This window comes from Manis javanica, chromosome 15 (genome assembly GCF_040802235.1).
Source record: "Manis javanica isolate MJ-LG chromosome 15, MJ_LKY, whole genome shotgun sequence".
In the NCBI taxonomy this organism is placed as follows: domain Eukaryota; kingdom Metazoa; phylum Chordata; class Mammalia; order Pholidota; family Manidae; genus Manis; species Manis javanica.
The window spans coordinates 77,602,862-77,625,122 of NC_133170.1; the positions used below are offsets into that span (position 1 = coordinate 77,602,862).

General features: G+C 45.5%; 1 protein-coding gene across 6 annotated transcripts in view; it reads right to left on the bottom strand.

Moving 5' to 3' along the window:
* Positions 1 to 39: 39 nt before the first annotated feature.
* The window catches only part of SVOP (SV2 related protein), a 79,733-nt gene continuing 57,511 nt past the window's right edge, over positions 40 to 22,261 (bottom strand). For 3 of the 6 annotated variants that reach the window (XM_073223622.1, XM_073223621.1, XM_037004299.2), the window contains 9 exons: positions 21,961 to 22,086; positions 20,012 to 20,140; positions 17,856 to 17,929; positions 16,007 to 16,083; positions 10,693 to 10,800; positions 8,249 to 8,360; positions 7,260 to 7,341; positions 2,946 to 3,035; positions 40 to 1,670 (listed from right to left, as the gene is read on the bottom strand). In XM_073223622.1, coding sequence (XP_073079723.1) covers positions 1,464 to 1,670; positions 2,946 to 3,035; positions 7,260 to 7,341; positions 8,249 to 8,360; positions 10,693 to 10,800; positions 16,007 to 16,083; positions 17,856 to 17,929; positions 20,012 to 20,140; positions 21,961 to 22,086 — 1,005 coding nt within the window. In that variant the 3' untranslated portion in view covers positions 40 to 1,463. Of the gene's footprint in view, positions 1,671 to 2,945; positions 3,036 to 5,630; positions 6,064 to 7,259; positions 7,342 to 8,248; positions 8,361 to 10,692; positions 10,801 to 16,006; positions 16,084 to 17,855; positions 17,930 to 20,011; positions 20,141 to 21,960; positions 22,087 to 22,261 lie in introns of those variants that run through there. The other 3 variants (XR_012125847.1, XM_073223619.1, XM_073223620.1) reach the window with 3 other exon arrangements.

Below are 22,261 nucleotides of genomic sequence, written 5' to 3' on the forward strand. Positions count from 1 at the left end.
GACATCATGACAAATGAACGAACTTCAACCCTTGCAATGTCCATCACCAACACATTTTAATAAGAGATGAACGTATACATTTGGCTTTGTCCCAGTGTTTACCCACGCAGATATCTCCCAGCGGAGGGTCAGTCTTCTCCGGCCTTTGATGGGATCTGGCAGCTTCCTCCCTCCTTCTCTAGGTTCCCTGCTTTCACGATGGGGAAAAGGCTTGAGTAAACCATATCCTGGAGGTGGATGTTGTCTGCAGAGACACGGCAGCAGCTCTTTTCCCGAGGCCAACCCGAAACCCAACTGATCCCTCTTCTCTTCCTTTGAAAATGTGCACGTTTCACACATCTGGGCTCTCCTGTTCCTCCCCAGCCTAGCGTTCCTGAGGACCAGTGCTGGAACCCCTGCCTCATGGAAAGACCAAGCCAGCCCTTGACAGCAGGGGTGGCAGAGGAGCTGGGCAGGAAGGATTCTTGGTCTCCAGACCCCGATGGGAGCTGGGGGTTGGCATCTTTTCAGTTTTTCCTCCCACTTAGCAAGCCACCCATGCTCAAAATCCGAAGCGCTGAAACCTGAGTTAATGTTTTCTTTCTCCAAGAGTCACCAATCAGCCTGAGACCCAGATGGGGCCCAGAATGGCCTTCAGTGCTGCCAAAGGGGAGGCCCCTGCTTTGGCTTTGGGCTTGATTCTCACCTCCTTCATCCCCAGTTCCTAGGGTAACAGCTTTCTGAGGCTGTCATCTGGGTGCAAGTTCAGTTGTCCCAATGCACCTATTTGGATCCTCTGGAGCCAGGAACAGCCACTCCAGAGGGGGCCAGGTGGGGGCATGTGGCTCAAGGTCAAATGCATGTCCATCTTCCCGAGTCTCCACTAGTCAGGCCCTGGGGAGGCAAACGAGGGGCCCACCTGAAGGAGCATTCCTCAGACCCAGGAAAAAGCTGCTCAGGCCACCCCGGGTCACCTGCAATTCCAAAGAACAGAGCCTGGGGCCAGGGGGCTAGGAGAAACCTACTGAACAGGTCCAGTGGGTGGGCAGCAGGTGTGGACTCGCTGGGTGGCAGGCCTCCCAGGGCTCTGGGTCTGGACTGTATCTACAGAGACCTTTTGGCTGTTCACCGAGGGTGTGACCGGCTGACTCTGGTTGGCTGCCGGCATCACCGGGCACTCCGATGTGGCAGTTTCCCCATGCAGATTATTCACATTCACAGGTGATTACCAAACCTCCACACACACACACACACACACACACACACACACACACACACACAGAGCCCCCCAGTGCAAATGCCTCCCCTTCCCCGGGTGGATCTTGATGAATATGAGCGAACGGAGTCAAGACACAAAACTGTTGGTCCACGTAGACTCTTGGGTGAGTTCTCGATGTCGGCAGTGATGGTCGGTGCCCCAGCTGAACTCCACCAGCTCCCTGCACTCTGTAGCCTCAAAGACCAGCTCAGCCTCCCATTGGTCACTACTCCTGAGAGCCAGAGTTCGACCTGGTCACACCTGTGCCATGCGTCCCTCGGCCAACCATCTCCTGGCCCCACTCCCGGTGGCTGGACTCCTGTAGTCCTCGGCCTTTGGTCTCGATGGGCAAAAAGCAGGAGGCCAGGGCAGCCAGGAGGCAGCAGCCACTGTAAACTGCCAGCGTCAGGTACACAGAGGATTCCAGCATCACCTGGGGGAGGGAGATGCATGCCGGTGAGAGAATAGCCCTTCTAAAGCGCTGGCTCCGCCAAACATTCAGAGAATGTCCGTAACACCAGGTCCTCTTGCAAGCACTCTGTGAGTGTCCCATTTCGTCCTCACAATAGCTCTGTGAGGCAGGTACTTCACCCCCATTTTACGAGGGAAAAACTGAGGCTCAATGGGGTTAAGTAGCACACCCAAGTTCATACAGGTACTGAGGATGGGGCTGGGATTTGTACCCGGACCCCATCAGGCTCAGGAGTCTTATTATATTCCTTATAACTATCCTCTCTTTAACGTCCTATCTTTATGGCATGGGGCAAATCACACAGCAGAGCTAAAGCTCATTTCCTATCTGCCAAATGGGCCTAAGAGCCGTATCCACCTCCTGACCAGAGGACACTTCAGGGGGTCCTGGCCCCATACAGGCACATGGCAAGCCGTCATCGCACCGATACAAGCAGTGACATGCAGGGGTCAAACACCACAGTGCAGACCAGAAATACTCGGCTAAAACGTGTTGGAGTTCTGTTTATACGAAATATCCAGAAGAGGTAAATTCATACCGATGGAATGCAGACTGGTGGTTGCCAGAGGCTGGGAGCCTGGGGGGTGACTGCTTACGGGTACAGTTTTATTTGGGGGTGATGAGAAGGTCGCAGAACTAGACAGAGGTGATGGTGGCACGACACGGTGAATGTGCTGAATGCCACTGAATTGTGCACTTTAAAATGGTTCATTTCATATTGGGGGACTTTTTACCTTAATAAAAAAAAAGTGATAAAAACAGAAACAAAATTGAATATTAAAAACACAGAAAGACTTCAAAATAAGATCCCTAAAAATGGATAGAAATGCTTCAAGTCACATCAACAGCTGCAGGATTCTGCAGTTTCACCTAATTATCCAACTCGGAAATCAGGGTCTGGGACATCGTTTCCCACGAAATCATGTTGGCCTACTTGCTTTCATCCACATTGTTTTTGGCCAAATCACAAAGCACCTACAGCATCTTCTGCAAAGGAAAGACCTGGGCTTGACTCCCTGCTTCTCTACTTTCCAGCTGCGTGACCTTGGGCAAGTCCCCTTACCCTTCTGAGCCTCTGTTTTCTCATTTGCAAGCAATAGTCCTTTCACAGCCTGGATTGTTAGGATAAAATAAGATGATGTGCACAGAGGGCCCTGCAGAAGCCCTGGCACAGAGTAAATGCTTGCCATGCATTTTGTCATGCCCATCCCCTCTGTGTTTGGGGATGACACCTACCTGAGCAATGAACGGCGTAATGAGAGCACCCACTCTCGCCATGCCACTGCAGGTGCCCAGGCCCAGCGCTCGAGTTGCCGTGGGGTAGACCTGAAACACAGCCACCAGTGTGGACTTGAGAAAATGCAGGTCCCTCCCTCCTCTCTAGCTCAAGAATGATGGGACTGACTCCCCACCGGTGGGCCAGAAGTTAGGGTGAATCCCTCAGGTGTTGGTGACCCTATTTAGGGGTAGGGAACCAGGGTAGGGAGTCTCATCTCTGAAGGGCTAGGAGCAAGCTGTGGGTGGGGTCCAGTAATGGGGTCCTCCCTGTCCTGGGTGGTCCCTGAAGACTCCACCAGGAACCACTGCACATTCAAGACCCAGACAGTGTTCCACCGCCACATTCTGTTAGTTCATCTGGAAGCACTGGTCACAGACATTCAAGGCATTTCATAAAGAAAGAGATTGAAAGGTTTGCCTGGTTTCTTAGTCTGTACCCAGGAGAGCCCCTTGCTGGCTCTCCCGTAGGCAAAGTGGGAAGGGACCATGCAGCTGCCAGGCCAAGGAAATTAAGAAGTGGGCATGTCTTCTCCACTCCTCTCCCCAGTGTGTGGGCCAGAAGGACTGCAAGGCCCTGGGGCACGGCACTGTGGGCATTTTGTGACAAATCAGTCTTTGTGGTGGGGGCTGTCCTGTGCCTTACAGAATGTTCAGCAGAATCTCTAGCTCCGACCCACTAGACACCAGGAGCACATCCGCCCCAGCGCTCCTGAGTTGTGATCACCCCAAATATCTGCAGACATTGCCAAATGTCCTGTGGAAGGGGGTAAGGGGCAGTGTAAAATCACCCGTGGTTAACAAGTGCTGGATAAGGAAAGTCACAGGATGCAAGGAGCTCTGGTCCCTGAATCACTATGGAAACAAAAGCTGCCTGCCAATCTGGAACACCTACATTGAACTGGTTCATAAGTGAGAAATTTCTGTTACATCAGTACATTCCATTAGGGGAGTTGCTTGTTACAGCAGCTAGCATGCCTCTAACAATATGGTACTTAGTACAGAAAGCCTGGAGAGAACGAAAAGCATTAAGTGGAAAAAAAAACTTATGTAGGATCCCAATACTCAGAGATAACCACTGTCACACTTGCATGTATATTATTCTATTCTTTCTATGATTATATACACATATGTATCCATTCATTTAGTCATTCGTTCAACAAATACTTTTTGAGTGCATACCATATGCATCTATGTATGATATTTTAATTCATTCAATGACACAAACAATATATAAATATACTCTCATTGAAAAAAATTAAAACGTCAATTCTGTTTGATCCATTCTGTCTCTCAGGAAAATTCTCCCCACAGGACCCCACTATTATGAAGTTTGGAATGTATCCCCCCCCAGCTGTGTTGAAGTATATGTGTACAATATAGAACATATTTAACAATACTTTTTAAATATAAATGGTATCAAGCCATATACATCAGTGTGCAACTTGCTTTTTTCATTCAGCAATATGTCTTAAAATCCTGTCCACATCAGTATAGATACCTACCTCATACTTTTTGGCTGCTATAATTGTATTCCACAATGGATATTCCAGTTTACAGTTCAATAAATTGATGGACATATTAAGTGTGTGTGTATTATATATGTGTGTATATATACATATAAAACATATATAACAAAATGTGAATGTATACTATATATAGTTATATATGTTAATATATCAAATAATTTATACATTGATATTAATATAAATTAGTGCATTATACATTTATATATTAATATATTATATGACTATATATCATATATAATAAAACTCAGCAACTACACATATTGAAATTCATTTTAAAGGAAGTACAAATGTGTCCAAGAATTTCTAAAGCAGTTCACGTCAGCACTGTAATAGTTGAAAAATTGGAAAACAATACAAATATTCCTTAGTAGGAATTACTGAGTACCAACCATGTTAACATAGCAGCAATTACATAGAAAGATCATGTACAACATGTACTATATAAATAGTCCATTTAGAAGTTATTCAGTCCAAGCATATGCTAGGCAATACATATATAACATACATATATATATAGCATAGTGTCTATATTTATGTAACTGCATACTTTAAAATACGTAACATATATAATTATATGCAGTAATACATGTAATTGCATATATGCAATACATACAAATGTGTGAAATTATGCATATATACACTATATGTTATATATGTAATATGTATGTGCAGTATATAATGTATATCATATATAATTACATACACTATGTAATATATATATGCAATTGTTTAGCATATGATTGGCACTCAAAACTTTTTCAAGTGGATGAATGAATAGTACTAGATTCCCATTTTTCCTTTCTGTCTTGGTGAACTTCAAGCACAGACTAAGCAGAACATGTAATGAACTCTAGTCTCAAGCACAATGCCTTGTGTTAGTTTCAATCACACCCCCTCACTCACTTCCTTTCCCTCCTGAATTATACTGAAGCAAGTCCCAGAGGTGGATAATTTCTCCACTAGACATTTCTGTACATGCTCTTTTTCCTTTTAAAAAAAAAGATTATGGACATTTCCATGTCCATGTTGCTCATATAAATGACTGTCTATTGGATCAGTCCTTTATTTAAGCAACTTTTCATTGTTGCAGCTGGATTAGTTTAAGCCAAGAGTCAGCACATTTTTTCTTAAAGGGCCAGAGAGTAAAACTGGGGGCTTTGTGGGCCATGTCTCTGACAAGGCCTCAGCTATGCCACTGAAACACAAAAGCAGTCGTGGACATTAACAGTGCATGACTGGGTGTGGTGTCTTCCAATAAAGCTTTATTAATGAGCACTGAAATTTGAATTTCATATAATTTTCACATGTCAAGAAATATTCTTCTTTCAAGTTTTCATTCACCCATTTACAAACCACTGTTAGGGCTTGGGCTGCACAAACACAGGCTGCAGGTTGGATAGGGCCTGTGGGCTGCAGCTTGCTGAGCCCTGGTGTACACCATCGTAGACCATGGGCTGCCAGTCCTTGCAGGGCACGCAGCATTCTAGTGCCTCCTGATGCCCTCCAGGGAGGCTCCCGCAATCAATCCATGAGTCTTTGCTGAGGTGGTGCTAGGCCAGACCCATAAGGCAATCAAAAGGGAGACCCAGGCCCTGCCCACAGGGAGCCTTAGTAGGGGTCTCCCTGGGGGACAGGCTGTCTGGCATGACCAAAATTACCCAAACTACCACAGACACTGAGGGTAAAAGGAGGTCAGGGGAGGTGGAAATCTGGGGGGACTTCCTGTAGGAGGCAAGTTTGGAACTGGGCCCAGAGGGTGGGTTGGAGGGAGCAGGGTTCAGGATGGTGACTCAGAGTGAGGCCTCTGGAGTGCCATGCAGACCTGTGGGCAGGAGGGACAATCTAGACACACCCCTCCCCCGGCACAGCATCTGGCCCATCACATGCCCTCCTCCCTTCTTTTGCTCCCATCTAAAGTGAGATGAAAGGGAATCCCATCAACACAAAATAAATAAGCTGTGATCCCTGAGTGTGGGAAAATGGATATGCTCAGGCGATATTGTGTGGAGTGTGAATTGGTGCAACATTTTAGAGGGTGCACTTTCAATGTTTGTAATGCTTACAGGCACTAGCTCAGCAATTCCACATCCTGACATTAATACTAAAGGAAGCACACCTGTGCACAAGGTGGGAGGGAGGAGAGCAGCTGGGGTATTTATTCCCCTGTTCCTTCCCTTCCAAGTTGGCTCAGGCTACCTCAACTAAAGGTCACATCTTCTCTCTACGCAACTCTCTCCTGGGACCCTATAACACCCTTCTGTCTTCACCCAACAGCCTTGGGCGGTAGCAGTGCTCCCAGCCACATTCACCCCATTGCAAGCTCTGGGGTGCTGCTTTATCACTTCTGGGTTTCTCTAAGCCCTGCCCCATGCCATTGTAGTTAGGCCCTTTTTAGACTATTCTCAATTCCTCAGTTACTCAAATTTATACATGTACTAACATTACTATGTGCCTCGAAGAAATCTGGAGGAATACACACTGACCAATTCAAGAAGATTGTAGGAATGGGGGGTGTGAGGCCCTTTCATTTTTTGGCTTTATTCAGTTATGTAGCATTTAGAACTTTTACACTGAATGTTACCTTTTATAAGCAGAAAAAAATGAAAGACAGCCTGAAATAATGAAGAAGTTCACAGTCACCACACAGAGCCCAGGACAAATTTCAGCTGGAGGAGCCCAGGCTGGGTGTTTCTGGGGGCAGAGCTCCCTCCCTCCCGCCCCAGCCGCTCCCAGACACCCTTCCTACCTCAGGTGTGTAAACATAAGCTGCCTGGAAGCCTCCAGAAATAAACGCTCTTGCAATGAAGAGTAACAGAGTGAGCATATTTCTAAGGAAAGAAAAAAAAAAAGCAGGTGAGCAGGTATTTTTTCTACCAGCTTGTTTCAATAAAGTCCCAGGCAAAATTTAAATCCTAGAAATTGGCAAACCCACCTGCACCCAAGAATTCATGCAGCCATGCAGGCATGCAATCCCAGTGCCCTCTTAAAAGCCTGCCTGTAAACATTCATCATTCTCCAAAGTGCCAGGCTGAGAGAGGAAACATCTGTGGCACTCGGGTTGGAGGCAAGGTTGGGGAGGAGGGATATAAACAATCAAAAACCCAGATAGGACTTTGTGGGGACAGGAATTGAGTCAGGAGTTAGCTGAGCCAGGGAAAGTAAACTTCTATTCATTATTTTTAGAATGATCCTCATCCTCCTTCCTCTGCCCTATTATTTTCACAAATGTCTAAGAATACCATTGTTTCAGGGGCTAAGCTGTATCTCCAGACCTTCCAGACTCCTCATCAGGTTTGGTCTGGGGCTTCTCAGAGGTCAAGGGTGGCACAGGCCACTTCCATATTTTGAGGCTCTCGATGGATGGAAAAATGGAGAAATGCCAAAAGGAGATTATAAAACAGGACCTTGAAATATTTCCATTGAGCAAATGAACGCTTTTAACTCATATGTGAACTAAACAGCTATAGGCATGAACTCACTGGGAGATGATGTCAGAAGTCTAAATGTGATGGCATTGGAGCAAAACCTGAACCAAAGTGGGGACCTGCCCACTCCCATCCCCATCAGAAGCCCCAAGTTTGAGCCTGAGTTTTCGGTCAGTTATGCAGCCAAGAGCCTCAATCCTAGGAAGGGGCTGGGGTACCCCTCAGAGGACACCCATGGGGTGTAATCCACACCTGCAGGCCCAAGGAGCCCATGACCATGATCTGAGAGAGAGCTGGTTTCATGACCCACCTTCCAACACAGATAAACAGCAGAAGGCTGCAGAGGGAGAAGATGACGAAGCACAGGGCCATGGTCTTCTTGCGGCCCAGGCGGTCGATAATCCACAGAGTCACCAGGACACCTGCAAAGCAGCGGGATCACCATGGAGGCAGCTTCTGATGTAGCTCCCAATGACCCCCACCTCCTGGTAGGCACACCCCATAAAAAAGTGGGCTGGACTCAATGACTCGCTTCTCATGACTAGAATACAGAAAAGCGATGGGCTGTCACTTCTCAGAGGAAATCATAGAAGACTGTGGCTCCTGTCTTGCTGGCATTCTCTCCCTTCAGGGCTCTTTGCGTGCACGTGCCTTGATGGAGAAGGCTCCCTGGCAAGGAACTGAAGGCGGCCCCTGGCCAACCGTCAGGGAGGAGTTGAGGCTCTCAGTCCAAGAACTCTGGAGGAACCGAATCCTGCCAACAACCACGTGAGTAAGCATGGAAGCAGATCCTGCCCCCACTGAGTTCTCAGATGAGACTGCAGCCAATACCTCCACTGCAGCCTTGTGAAGTTTGCTGAAGCAGAGGACACAGGGAAGCCACTGCCAGGTTCCTGACCCTCGGAAACTGTCAGTAGTAAATATGTATCGTCTTAAACCACTAACATTTGGGATAACTTGTTACACAGCAATGCATAACTAATACAGGCACCAAGGGGAGTGGCATTCACTAGAGCCAGGCAGTGGACACCTGGGAGTCAGAAACACCTGGGTTTTCAGGCTTCATCTTGCCACTAACTGGCCATGTGGTATAGGGCTAATCCCTTGCTTTCTCACAGCCTCAGTTACTTCATCTATAAAATGGGACTAAATAAAAATAGTACCTCTACCTCAGTAGAGACAGTATAGCATAGTACTTATTACTACTAACAATAATTAAGTCTAGGCTAAGCACTTTTACATCTATTACCTCATTTAATCATCAAAACAACCTTCTAAAGTAAATGCTATTAGTAGCCCCATTTCTCACATTTATTCAGTCAATAAATGAAGTGCCTACTGTGTGTCAGGAACTGTTTTAGGAACTTGAGATATGTCAGTGAACAAAAACCATAAAATGATAAACATAATCAACAAGGAAAAATCTGAGTTTCAGAAAGGTACAGTCATGGAAATGGTGAGTGCTTAAAGCCATGGGTATGGCAACTGGCAATGCTGGGTCTAGGTCCAGAGCCTTTAATCTGACCTATAAGATTCTACCTATAAGATATACTCAAAGCTGTATGGGGAAAGGGTTTTGGAAGAATGATAGTCTTAGACTAAGAAAGGAGTGAAGACTCTGGGCTTTGGGATGGGAACACAATTCGTAGCTCTGCCAGCTGTAGGATACTCAGTGTCTTAGCTGGGTTTTCCCAGATGCAGATTCAGTGACAAGTGTCCAGGTGCGAGTGTTTACTTGGAAGGTAACCCAAGGAAGCAGCAGTAGGAGAGGGGGCAAGAAAGACGGGGAAGGGAGGGCAAGAGTGCATATCAAGCAGATTACCACTGTAGGCAACTGTGGCTGCATTCTCCTGGAGGACTCTGGGAGTCAGGGTGGGGCATGCATGTTCGAATTCTCCTGCCTGATAGGCGAGGGGGCTGCTGTACTTACACACTACCTCCTGCAGTTGTTGTTGGAAGGCTGTTTCCAGGCATTAACTCCCTGACACTTCTGGCCCCCCCTTGCTTGCTTTTAGATACTGAGGCTCTCCATTCTACCTGAGATACCCCTCAGACATGGAGATGCAGAAACTGGCAACTGCCAACTGTAGGAAATTTTTGCTACACTTGTCCAAGCCTTGGTTTCTTTAGTCATAAAATGGGAATAATTATACTACTTCACAAGATTAAATGAGACCATATCTATAAAACATTTAGCATAGTTCCTGACATACAGACTAAGCACTCAATAAATATCAGATATTATTGTTATAGGTTGTTTGTATGTATAGCCAATGGCGTTGGAAGGTAGAGATACTGTCTCCTTCTAGAGCAAAGGACAGGTCAGTTTACTATTTGATATAATAAAGATAATGTTTCTCTCTGGAGCAAAGGCTAGGCTGGTTTCTGGCAGCCCATTATCAAAGATTTGGGTTCCTTAAGCTTGAGATTCCACAGCTGTTTTACAAACCCACTGCACTGATACACTAAGCATGCTGTTTACTGTACCGTGCGTAATGATCTTTTGTTTCTGACCCAGAAGTCTCGTGTCTTCTGCCCACATGCCCGATACTGGGCAGCTTAACTTGTTAGCCTGGAGCAAAATATCAGCTCCTTCACGGTTCTGGACAACTTGCAGCTAAGCATTGAAAAAATAATCCCCAGCTCCTGTAGAAATGGGATTTGCCTGCAGGTAACACCAGGTAGAGCCACCAGATGAACAGCTGCCGGTTTCAGACTTCCCTGCCCCAGCCCCCCCTCCCCCAGGTCCCTCACCTGGGAACTCCGAGAGGGTGGTCCACAGCAGATCCATGTAATCCTCCTCACTCAGGTACTCGCAGGCCAGGCTGCATTTGGCCTCTACTGCCTTCTTCTGACTGGAGACTGGGAGGTGGGAAAGAGAGAGCAGGCAAGTGTCATGCACAGAGCCTTGGGTCAACACCCTTTTGCTCCCCACACCTCCTTCCCTGGGTATGATTCAGCGGGGGTGCTATGGACAGAGCCCAGGCTCAGGAGTCAGACTTAATCCTCCGCTTCATCTCTCTGAGCCTCAGTTTCCTCATAAAACAAGGGCTAATAAAACCACTAGGCAAGGTGGTTCAGAGAGTGAAGTTGGGCTGGGCACAGGCACATGCTTTGCCCAGAATTGACCTGTACTAGGTGCTTTTGTGGCAGACAGACTCTAGGGTGGTCCCTGTTACTTACCTGAACCCATCTTCTATTTCTATCTCCCTTGCTCTGCTCACTCTAACCCAGTCACAAAGGTTTCCTTGTTGCTCCTTCAACATTCCTGCCTCAGGACCTTTGCAGGCTACCCTCTCTTCCTGGATTTCATTTCATATGTCCCCATGACTAATTTCCTCACCTCCTTCAAGTCTTTCCTTAAATATCACCTTCTTAAGGCCATTCTGACCACCCGATTTAAAACTTCAACCAACCCACTGCCCCTTGCTTTGCCCCACACTCCTGACCTCCCTTATCCTAGTCTACTATCTTTTCCCACCATATTATTTACTAGGAAATAGGGTGAAAGACTTTGAAATGAGCAAAATGTCCTGTCTCACATACCCTTATGATTATCTCACCTTTCCTTATCTTTGAGCTATTTTACAACTCTGCACATTAAAGAACACTCATACTAATGCAAACTATTTTTGTCAATCGAAACGCAAACTGTGTCTGGTGGTGATGTGATCGGTTATTGCCTCTAATTGTAAATCCATTTCAGCACTTTTTATTGCCCATATGAATGCGTGTTTTGCATTCTCCTTTGAACCAGTCTTAATATCTTACTGGTGTTAATAGATAATTCTCCACACATCTCTCACATTTTTGCATGTTTTATAAGCAGAGGCCCTGGCTGCCTTTGTTCTGCACTCTTTTCAAGGACTTCTTTTTAGCAAACAGTGTTGAAAAATAGAGTATTTTGCTTTGAAACAAAGGGCAGATTTGCTTATAGCCTTTGAAGATATAGGGTCTCCCTGCATGGCAGAGTAGGCAGGCTTAACATCCAGTATAAAAGATCTGGGTGCCTTAAGCTCAGGGTTCCTCTCTCATATATATTCCAATTCTTTTGCTAGTGTTCCCTCCCCTCCTCACATTGCCCTGTGGGAACTGAAGCTCAAGGAACTGATGTAAGGAAATATTAATACTCAAGCTGCTGCTACTACTGTGAGTAATAAGGTCTTTTGTCTCTAACCCAGAAGTGTCATGTCTTTTGCTAGCATCTGTGGAAACTGAAATACTGACTTGTTAGCTTGCAAATAGGTAAAAGCTCACACATTTCACTCTTCTTAACAACTGGTTCATTCATTAAATCATGAAGTAACTAAAATAGAATATTTGACATGTGTTTATTTTATATTTGTATGAGAGGCATGATTTCACCTTTAAAAATATTTCCTTTAACATACCTATCACCTTTTAACATGTCATATAATTTCCTTACTTGTTATGCTATTCTTTCCTTCCTACTCTCATTTTCTCTCCCCCAGACAAAATATAAGCTCACAGGGTAGGGATATTTGTCTTTTGTATGCACTGATTTATCCTAACACCTAGACCAGCACCTGACATGTAGAAAATACTTATTGAATGAACGACTTGCCCAAGATCACACAGCTACTTGGTGCTAGAACCCAGGCTCCCTGACGTCCAGCTGTGGGTTTGTTCCACAGTAAGACTTGAAATTAGAAAGCTTTGTACAGCAAAGGACACCATCAACCAAACAAAAAGGCAGCCCACAGTATGGGAGGATATATTCATAAATGATTTATCAGATGAGGGGTTAACATCCAAAATATATAAAGAACTCATACAAATCAACGCCAAAAGAAAAACAAATAACCCAATTAAAAAATGGGCAGAGGACCTGAACAAACATTTTTCCAAAGAAGATAAAACAGATGGCCAATAGGTACATGAAAAGATGCCCCACATCACGAATCATCAGGGAAATGAATATCAAAACCACAGTGAAATATTACTTCACACCAACACCAGTCAGAATGGCCACCATCCAAAAGACAAGAAATAACAAATGTTGGTGAGGAGTGGAGAAAAGGGCACCTTTCTAAACTGTTGGTGGGAACGTAAACTGGTGCAGCTACTGTGGAAAGCAGTATGGCAGTTCCTCAAAAAAATAAATATTGAAATACCATACAGCCCACTGACTCCACTTCTAGGAATTTACCCAAAGAAAGCAAAATCTCTGATGTAAAAAGATGTATGCACCCATATGGTTTTGCCACATTATTTAAATAGCCAAGAAGTGGAAGTAACCAAAGTGTCCATCAATAGATGAATGGATAAAGATGATGTGGTACGTATGCACAATGGAATATTATTCATCCTTAGAAAAGAAATAAATCCTAATCATTTGGGACAACATGGACAAACCTACAGGGCATTATGCTAAGTGAAATAAGCCAGGCAGAGAAAGACAAATATCATATGATTTCACTTATATGTGGAACCTAAAAACAAAACAAACTAAAATGAACAAAACAGCAGTAGGCTCACAGACACTGAGAAGTGAATGGGGGTTACCAAGGGGGAGGGGTTGGGGTGGGAGGGAAATAGATGAAGGGGATAAAGAGGCACAAAAGCTCAATCATAATATAAATTAGTCATAGGGATGAAAGTACAGTTTAGAGAATATAGTTATTAGTTTTGTAACATCTTTCTAGGTTGATAGCAACTACACTAGTTGGGGTGAGTATTTAATAATGTATATAACTGTTGAATCACTATGTTGTAGACTGGAAGCCAATATAATACCTCAATAGAAAAAAAGAGAGAGATTTTTAACAAGGGTTGGCAAACTCACCTGAAGGCCAGACCGGGTCTCCTGCCTGTTTATGCCTGGCCTGCATGCTTAGAATGTTTTTTTTAACTTTTTAATGATTTTTTAAAAAAGAGGAACTTACATTTTATGATATAAAAAGTAATCTGAATTTCAAGTCTGCATTTTATAAATAAGGTTTTACTGGAGCACAGGCAATGCTTGTCCACTCATGCATTGTCCACAGCTACTTACCTGCTGCAGTGGCAGAAGTGTGTGGCCCTTGCACAAAGCCTAAAACATGTGCTCTCCAGGCCTTTTTAGAAAAAAATATGCCAAGCCCTGCTTTATTTTTCCCCCCTCTTTTCTTTTCTTTCTTTTTTTTTATTGAAGTAGAGTTGATATAACCCCTGCTTTATATCACTCCCCTGGATCCTCTTTGTGATTTTTGCTCCATCAATACCAAACCCTAAATCTACAATTGAGCCAATTTTTCAGAGTAGTTTATTTAGACTCTCACACCGCCCAGTGAGATGCGACTCCACTATCTTATTAAGTCCCTATACCAATAAACAGAACTATTCACTAAGATTACAGATGCTTAATATGAAAAAGACAATTGGGCAAATCCTGCAGGCAAGCAAGAACTTGATCCCTTTATCCCCCATCGTGGGTTCAACATCGGAATCTAGCATATTCTTAGAGACTGAATGGTTTGAGAGCTCAGACATCTTGTATATAGACTTTGCTTTTTATTCCTTCTTTTGTTCAGGGGTTCCCACCTCCAGCTGCACAACAGAATCATCTGGGGAGCTTTTACAACCCACTAATTCCTAGGTCACACGCCCAGAGATGCTGATTGAATTGGTCTGGCCATTGTTCAGTGGGCACTGCATTGTTTAAAAGCTCCCCCAGGTGATTCTGTTGTGTGGCCAGGGTTGAGATTCAACCTGGCTCTCAGACTTAACATGCCCATGAGCATTGCTGTGCAGGGTCATAGCCATCAAACTCGGTGCTGGACCTCCTAGAACTCTTCAGAGGACATAAGATGTGACTCTGCTGTAAGGTCACTGCTGTCATGACAAGATTGTCCAGGTTTCTACAGAGCATCTTGAAAACCACAGCCCAGATCTTCTGTGCTTAGATTTTGCAGAACATTCTCCCTGGGGTTTGTGGGCTAAAAGACACTGGAATTTGTACGAGGCCGGGCCTGCTAAGGATAGACCTTGGATCAGGCAGACAGATATGAGCGGGATGAAAAGAAGGTGGGACCCACCAAGAACTCAGGGAGTTAATCAGATAAAGGCAGAGAACCAGAAAGGACTCCCTGAGTTCACACCCTTTGCCATGTGAGCTCATTCCGCATGCTCTGAATCTGGGCTGACCTTGAGGCTTGCTCTAGCCAATGCAGGTGAGATAGGGCCGAGCATGGGACAAGCATCATGATTAATTTTCCTAAAAATGCCAAGATACGAATAGCCTAATAAGAACAGGAGGGACTTATCTTAAGGCTAAGATTCCATTTTAAAAGAGAGTTGGGACGTTAGATTCCTGGCATATTCTTTGGTAATCAGCCAACAATCTATCTTAAGGCAGCGCGAGCAGTCTTAACTGATACGTTCCCAGTGCCTGGGGACAGCCACTCCCTTGGAGAACAGGAAGTCTACCCTACAGATTATCTGGAGGACTGACTATGGATAATGACATATTGTCTCTCACTGGAGACAGACATCATGAGACTGCATGACAAGCCTACATGCCCCTAACCTTTTACTTTATCCCATTCTTGAAGGCCCTAAAAGACAGAATCCTAGGCCCCTAAGTGCATCTCGTCCCCTCAGATGTTGCCCACACTCCCCTTCCCTGGAGTGTGTATTTTTAAAAGACTTCTTACTGCTCAACTTACTACATTTGTCTCTATCCTCTTCCAGGGGTGCCTCTGTCACTTTGCTATTTCATTCTACTTTTCAGACTTTAAGCACAAGCCTTCCCTCCCTGTCCTACTTCAGATAAGTGGGGAGGGGCTCCTGAGAGCTCTGATTGAGCTTGCAAGTTCCTGTCTATGAGCTTCCCCTTCCTCTCTGCTTTATTCAAGTAAAGCCTTTGTCTATCTTGCCTCTGGCCCGCTCCTCCCTTGGAGCTTATTTGAATAAAACTTTTGCTCCGCCTCATGACTGTGTCTCTGCCCTTCAATTCTTTGGTGCGGCAAGAACCAGGGAACAAAATCAACCCCTAACACCTGGGGTGGGAATGTGTGTATGACCGTGTGTGCTGGCATTGGACTGGTAAAGAGGGGCTCATACTCACTGCTGCAGACATCTCCGGCCTGAAAGAGCTCGGTGGTGAGCAGAACTAATCCATAGTAAGAAAATGCATTGGAAAACCTGCCAGGAAGGAAGCGAGAAAAGGTAAAGAAGCGATCAGAGAAAGGCAAGTCCCCTTTCCCTATCCCCCCAGGAAGGATTTGAGCCTCAGGAGGGAGCCAGCCTTTGGGCATGGGCCACCCTGGCCTTTGCAGGCTTTCCTGGGGTCCAAAGCACAATGAGGTGATAAAGGGATGTGATCTTCGTCCTCTGAAAAACCAAGAACTGTATTATATCACAGACATGCCACCCGCAAGGCTCTTTACTCAAAAGGTTTGGGGCACCACAATTTGGAAGAAAACCATCATTGTTGACATCTGTTAGGGCTTCTGAGTCAAGTTGGCCAACTTGGATAGGAAGAGGAGGGAAAAGCGTTGGTAATATAGAGAACTGGGCTCCAGCCCTACCTGCCCCCCACCGCCCCCCATTCCTGAGAGCTGAATCAACTCACCGAGCCTTTATTAGACACCTGCCGTGTGCCCAGTACAAGTGTGGAGTCTGCAGACTTCACTAGAATTCCACATCAGATTGACACAGCTAATTAATTCCCCACTGTCCCAGGAACCACACAACTCAAGTCCACAGGGTCAGAGCGTTCACATCCTGCAGTACAGTTATGTGGGAACTCGGTCATAATCAGACATCGATGACTGATTTCCTTGGGTTCCAATGTGTGCTAGCAAATTTTGTGATTTCCATAGTGTGAAAAAATGAAGTCTTTCCTTGCCTCAGTATGCAAGCAAGCAATGGTGACTCAACAGAACCACAAGCACTCAAAGATAGATACTCTCAACTCTGTCTCCCCGTCCCCAACTCCTGTTGGAAAAATCCTGCAGACTTCGCACTTGTACTGGGTACACAGCAGGTGTTTAATAAAGGCTTGGTGAGTTGATTCAGCTCTCAGGAATGCAGGGGTGGGGTAGAGCCTGATCCCAGTTCTGAATATTATCAAAGGTTCCCCCCACCCCCTAAAATTGACCACTTTCAGACACTCCCTGCTAACTAGCACCTCTGCTCAAAGATGAAAAAGCGAAGGGAGAACTGGTTAAAACAGAACACAGACTCAGCCAGCGGAGTTCAAAGAAGAGCTGAAATTTGACCAGTTGTGGAATTTAAGGTAATTACTCTCCACAAATGCACCCTCCACCCCCAACCTCCAGCCACTGCCGGTGGTTGTTATTTAAGAAAAGTAGAGAAGGACTGGGACAGAAAGTTCTAAGGATTACATATTGACCAAATCAGGGGTCCCCAAAATATAGGCCTATACCACTGGGGGTCCCCAAGACAATGCGAGAGGAGAGGGGAACTGATATACCATAAATAATAAATCTCACTGTGAAAAAAAATTCCCCTTTAATCTTCCTTTCCATGATTGTGATCATATCCTAGTCTCACTCATGTGCTAATGAGTCCTTAACACCTCCCCTCTCTGTCTCTTAAATACAGAGGCTCCAGAGCCTTGGCAAACCATCAGTCTAGCTTTTGACTGTATTTATCTTTGAGTGACTTCTATTTCTGGCCTGCAATTAAGGTTTTCTCTTTTAAAGCATACATATAAAGTTTCCTTTTAAAAGACATTTATCTGAGTAAAAAGTGAGTCAAATGTAAGAACAGGACTAAGAAAATAATAGTACAGGTGATACCTAGATAAGGCAGAAATCAGGAAAATGATGCTCAAGCTAGTGAACTTTGTAAATGATGCTCTAGATCAGAGTTCTCTGTGCACTGCACTAAAACAAATCCGCAAACAGGGCACCGACGAAGGGGATCAAACATCAGGAAACAGCGCTTACCATATAAACCACAGCAACAAGGTTGTCCATCTAAAATGGGGTGTGAAAAGGTCCCTCATTCTGCCTCGGTCTTCCTGTTTCAAGACAAGGACATGCCATTTACTCTCCTCCCCTCCAGATGTGCGGCCACCGGCTGGTAGCCCGACACTGGTGAACACCCATGACTGGGAGGCTGGAAGGGAGGTTTCTGGTGGGCTGGACACTCAGGATCCAAGACCCCAGGACTCAAACCCTCAGGGAGGCCGATTGAGCCTCTCTTGCCAGGACCCAGCAATGCGCAGAGACTTGATTCCCTACGGATGGAGATGCTCATCATCTTCCCCACCCCCACCCCTGACCTGGAATGCGGGGGCTGGGAAGCAGACCCCCTCAGGCTTGGCCACCTTCCAAGGCCTCTAGGGGTGTCCCATGGACCTAGAGAGCAGAAAACCAGTCCAAAGGGTGTCCAACCATTTCACGCTCCCCTCAAAGCTGGCTCTACGTCAAAGAGACAAAAATTAATGTGCTGAAATCAATTCACCAAAAGCCAATTCGCTAAATGACCAATTGGCCAAATTCATATGATAAATTCTAGTGAATTTATCAACCTTTTGCTTTACAATGTTCTCTTAAAAATATGTATTCTGTGACTGTGATTATATCTTTCTCAGACATATTTAATGAACATATTTTTCTTAGTAGCAGTTTGAGAAATGCTCACTTATGTAGACACGCTAGAAGTGTTTTTAAAAGGCTACAGGTTATTGGTGGTTTAGTCTACCTATGGATGTTATCTTCCTGAGTAGAAATATTTTTATACTGTATTCTTGAATAAAAACACAATATGCATTAAATGTTTACTGAATATATTCGAGAAATTCTCTATTTATTGAATATATTTTTGAATAGTTCATTAATATATTTATAAAGAGTATATTGAGGAATAGATGTATTAATATAATAGGAAAACTGTATTTTGGTAAATTGATATATCAGCAAGTTAATTCAGGAAAACTGGCTATTAGAGAATCGGTCTGCTTCTGGAAAGCCCTTCTCTCCTCTTTTTACTTGTCTGGGGATTCACCACCCCGTTGGTACCTTCCTGGAAGATCACAGGGGAAGTGAGCTCTCTCTCCATGGGCCTCAAGATCCCTGGGGCTGCACCTGCTAAGTACCCGCCCCAGTGACCTCCATCAAAAAAGATGGACTCCTGCCACTGGGTACTGGGGAGCACACAGATGCCCCAGGGGTGACAGCTGCCTTCCAAGGGAAGCCCCCAGCTGGAGCCAGCCTCGTCACTTTCTCTTTGGGAACCCACTGTGTACTCTCTCCAGCCAGAGCGTCTCCACACGACCATGCAGTGAGGATGGGAGGCACATGAGTCTCCCTCAAAGGCCTCCTGCCCTCTGGGCTCTTTGAGATGACCCCCACCCACCCCTGCAGTCCCGAGGGTTATTTGGGCATGTCTCCAGGCCTCCGTTCTCAGACTGTGCCCAAGACCTCTCTCAATCAGGTGAAATTCCATTCAGTTCTTTTTTACATAATATAGAAACAATCAAATGTAACTTGATTTTAAAAGATAATTGCCTTGTAAAGTCTGTTGTTTGCTTAAGGTATTTATCATGTTCTCCAAGGCACTCAAGATGAGGGCAGGGACTATATAGCCTTTAAGCAGGGTCCCTTCTCTCCGTGTGCGCAGCATGCCTGTGCATGTGGTGGGTGCTTATAAATTTTCACTGTGGTGGATTCTTTGACAGTGTGGCTGGGGGACTGAGACACCATCCATTAAGGACGTCTACACAGGTATGGTTTGGTCCCCTAGATCTAAGCCTATCACAGCACTTTCTAATGTGGTTTTATTGTCCAGCCTTTATCAATTGATCACATTTGCTAATCAGACTTCATCCGTGCTGAAAGGTGGGTCTGAAGCAGGCAGGAGCAGCTACCGGATCCATTAGTGGGAGCCACATGACATTTCTTGCTAAATTCTCTAGGTGGCACTTTTAGGACTTGGCAGTGAAAACACAACAGACTGGAGTTGCCAGATTCCCCTTGCAGGGCGACCGCACCACCACCCACTCCATGTACACCCACAACCACGCAGACACGCACGCAGGCCCACCCACATATACGTGCTCGCGGACGTGCATGCTGCAGTCAGCTGGCCAGGCACTGACCTGTCTGGAGATGATGAGTTTCCCCAGTGGCATGGGGGCTCCGTTTTCTGTCGCTATCCTCTTTAAGGTGGCAATGGCCTTTTCCTGGTTCCCAGAGAGCACATCATACCTTGCACTCTCTGGCAGCCACTGTGGGTACAAGGGACCAGGCATGGCCAGTTAGGGTAGAACAGAACATGGGGGCACAGCCCCCCACTCCCATCTGTGTGTGCACCCTTTAAGTGAGGGTTCTGGAGCCAAGTCCTGGCTTCAAATCCCTGCTCTGCCATTGACTGTACTGGTTGTTGACCTTGAGCAGTTACCTGACCTCTCTGTGCCTCTATTTCTTCATCCACAAAATAGGGACAATAATAGATCCTACCTCTTAAGATTGTTGAGAGGATTCAACGGGATATTCTAGACAAAGTACTTAGCAGAGTGCCTGGAATAGGTTAATGTACTTATTGTTGCCATTGCTGTTACTATTATTTGGTGCTGTTGTCAGAGTTCCAGGTGAAGTCTGAATGAAATTAAAGACTGCTACAAAGAAAAACACACACAAAAACTGCCACTCTCACCATCATCAGAAATCTTTTCCCCATCTCTCAAGAAACTACACCTCACCAGTGTTCAGCATCACCTTGCAAACTCAGTCTAAATGACAGAAAAAAAAAACAGGAAGATCTTTAGGCCTAATAAAGTTCCAATCCCAAGTGACTATATAAATACATTTCTGTGAAACAGAAGCAATAGCAATCTGTGAAATGAGAGAACATGAGAGCTGGAGTTAGAAGATCTGGTTCTGTTGTTTATTTGCTGCATGCCCTTTGACCTGTCATCCAGCCTCTCTGGGTCTCAATCTCCTCATTAATAGAATGAGAATGCGGCAGAGATTGCTAATGCCATCGAAATCTGTGCTTCTCTTTCCATAGCCTAGAGCTGTCCTTGGATATGGCTGCCTGGCCAGGAACTACATTTCCCAGCCTCTCGTGCCTCTAGGTGAGGCCATGAGGCAAGCTTCCACCAATGGGAGATGAGCAGAATATTTCTGGCCAAGTTATGTAAGTGAGTCGGCATCTCCACCTGCTTCCCCAGTGTGTATGTAGAAAAGTCCAAAAGCCCTAGAGGATGCAGAGCTATCAGCTGGAAGGAACCTGGGTCTGGACTCTTACTTGCCAAACAAGAACACCCATTCTGGATTGTCACGTGAATGAGAAATAAACTCCTATCGTGTTAAATTACTGAAAGTGTGCTTTCCTTTACTTGTTGCAGCAACTGCTGTCATCCTAACTAATATAGGGGTTCATCTAGTCCTATCTCATATGGTTATTGGAAGAAATAAATATGATAATACAGGCAAAGAACCTACCACAGAGCCTACTCCACAGTTATGCTCAGCAATTATTAATACCTATTGTCATTACCAGGAATTACATTATTTACCATAAATGGGACCTATCCACCTACAGGCTTATTTTGGGGCCCACTGGCTGTAACATGTTCTGTTTGTGGTCTACAGATGAAGTAAGCGTGGTGTGATCTTGCTGGGGGGTGTGGTTTATGCAGAACTCAGATGGAGAGATCATTTGAGCCTCTGGACACAGCCATGCCTGAAGCCAGATATTTAATCCTCTCTTTTCCTCCCGTCAGTTTGATTTGGGTTTCTGTCTCTTACAACTTAAGAATATCAACCATTCCAGTATAGTCACCTTAAGGGTCTTGTAGTAGTGGGGCCAAGGTATCCCTTCATCCTCTGCTGTCTCCCTAAAGAACCTCCCAGCAGTGTGTGTCTGGGGGAAATCCAACACTCCGTGTTGGGTAGGCCCTCTTCCCTGTCTCCCTTCCTGATTTTCAAAAATAATCTTAAAAGTTGGGTTTGGGACCCTCCTCCACCCTCTCTCCACCAAAATCTAGTCACCAGCAGTAGGAGGCCAAGTAGCAAAGGCTGAGCTCTCTTACAGGATACCTACAAAACACAGGACAGCAAACAGCAGGAGCGGGACAGCCGAAAGGATGAGCAGCCAACGCCAGCCCAGCGAGGGCATCACAAACACAGCCAGGACGACCTCGAAGACTGTCCCGATGGCCCAGAAGACCTGGCACAGGAGAATGGGGTTCAGTGATGGGGGAAGCATGGCCAACACCGAGAGCAATTTCAGGGTCATTACAGACAAAAGACTATCGATATGGGTAAGGGGTCCTTGGGGATCAGCAAGGTCACTTTTCCTGTGGGCCATATGGCTGGACCAGGGCCGCCACGTTGTCCATCTC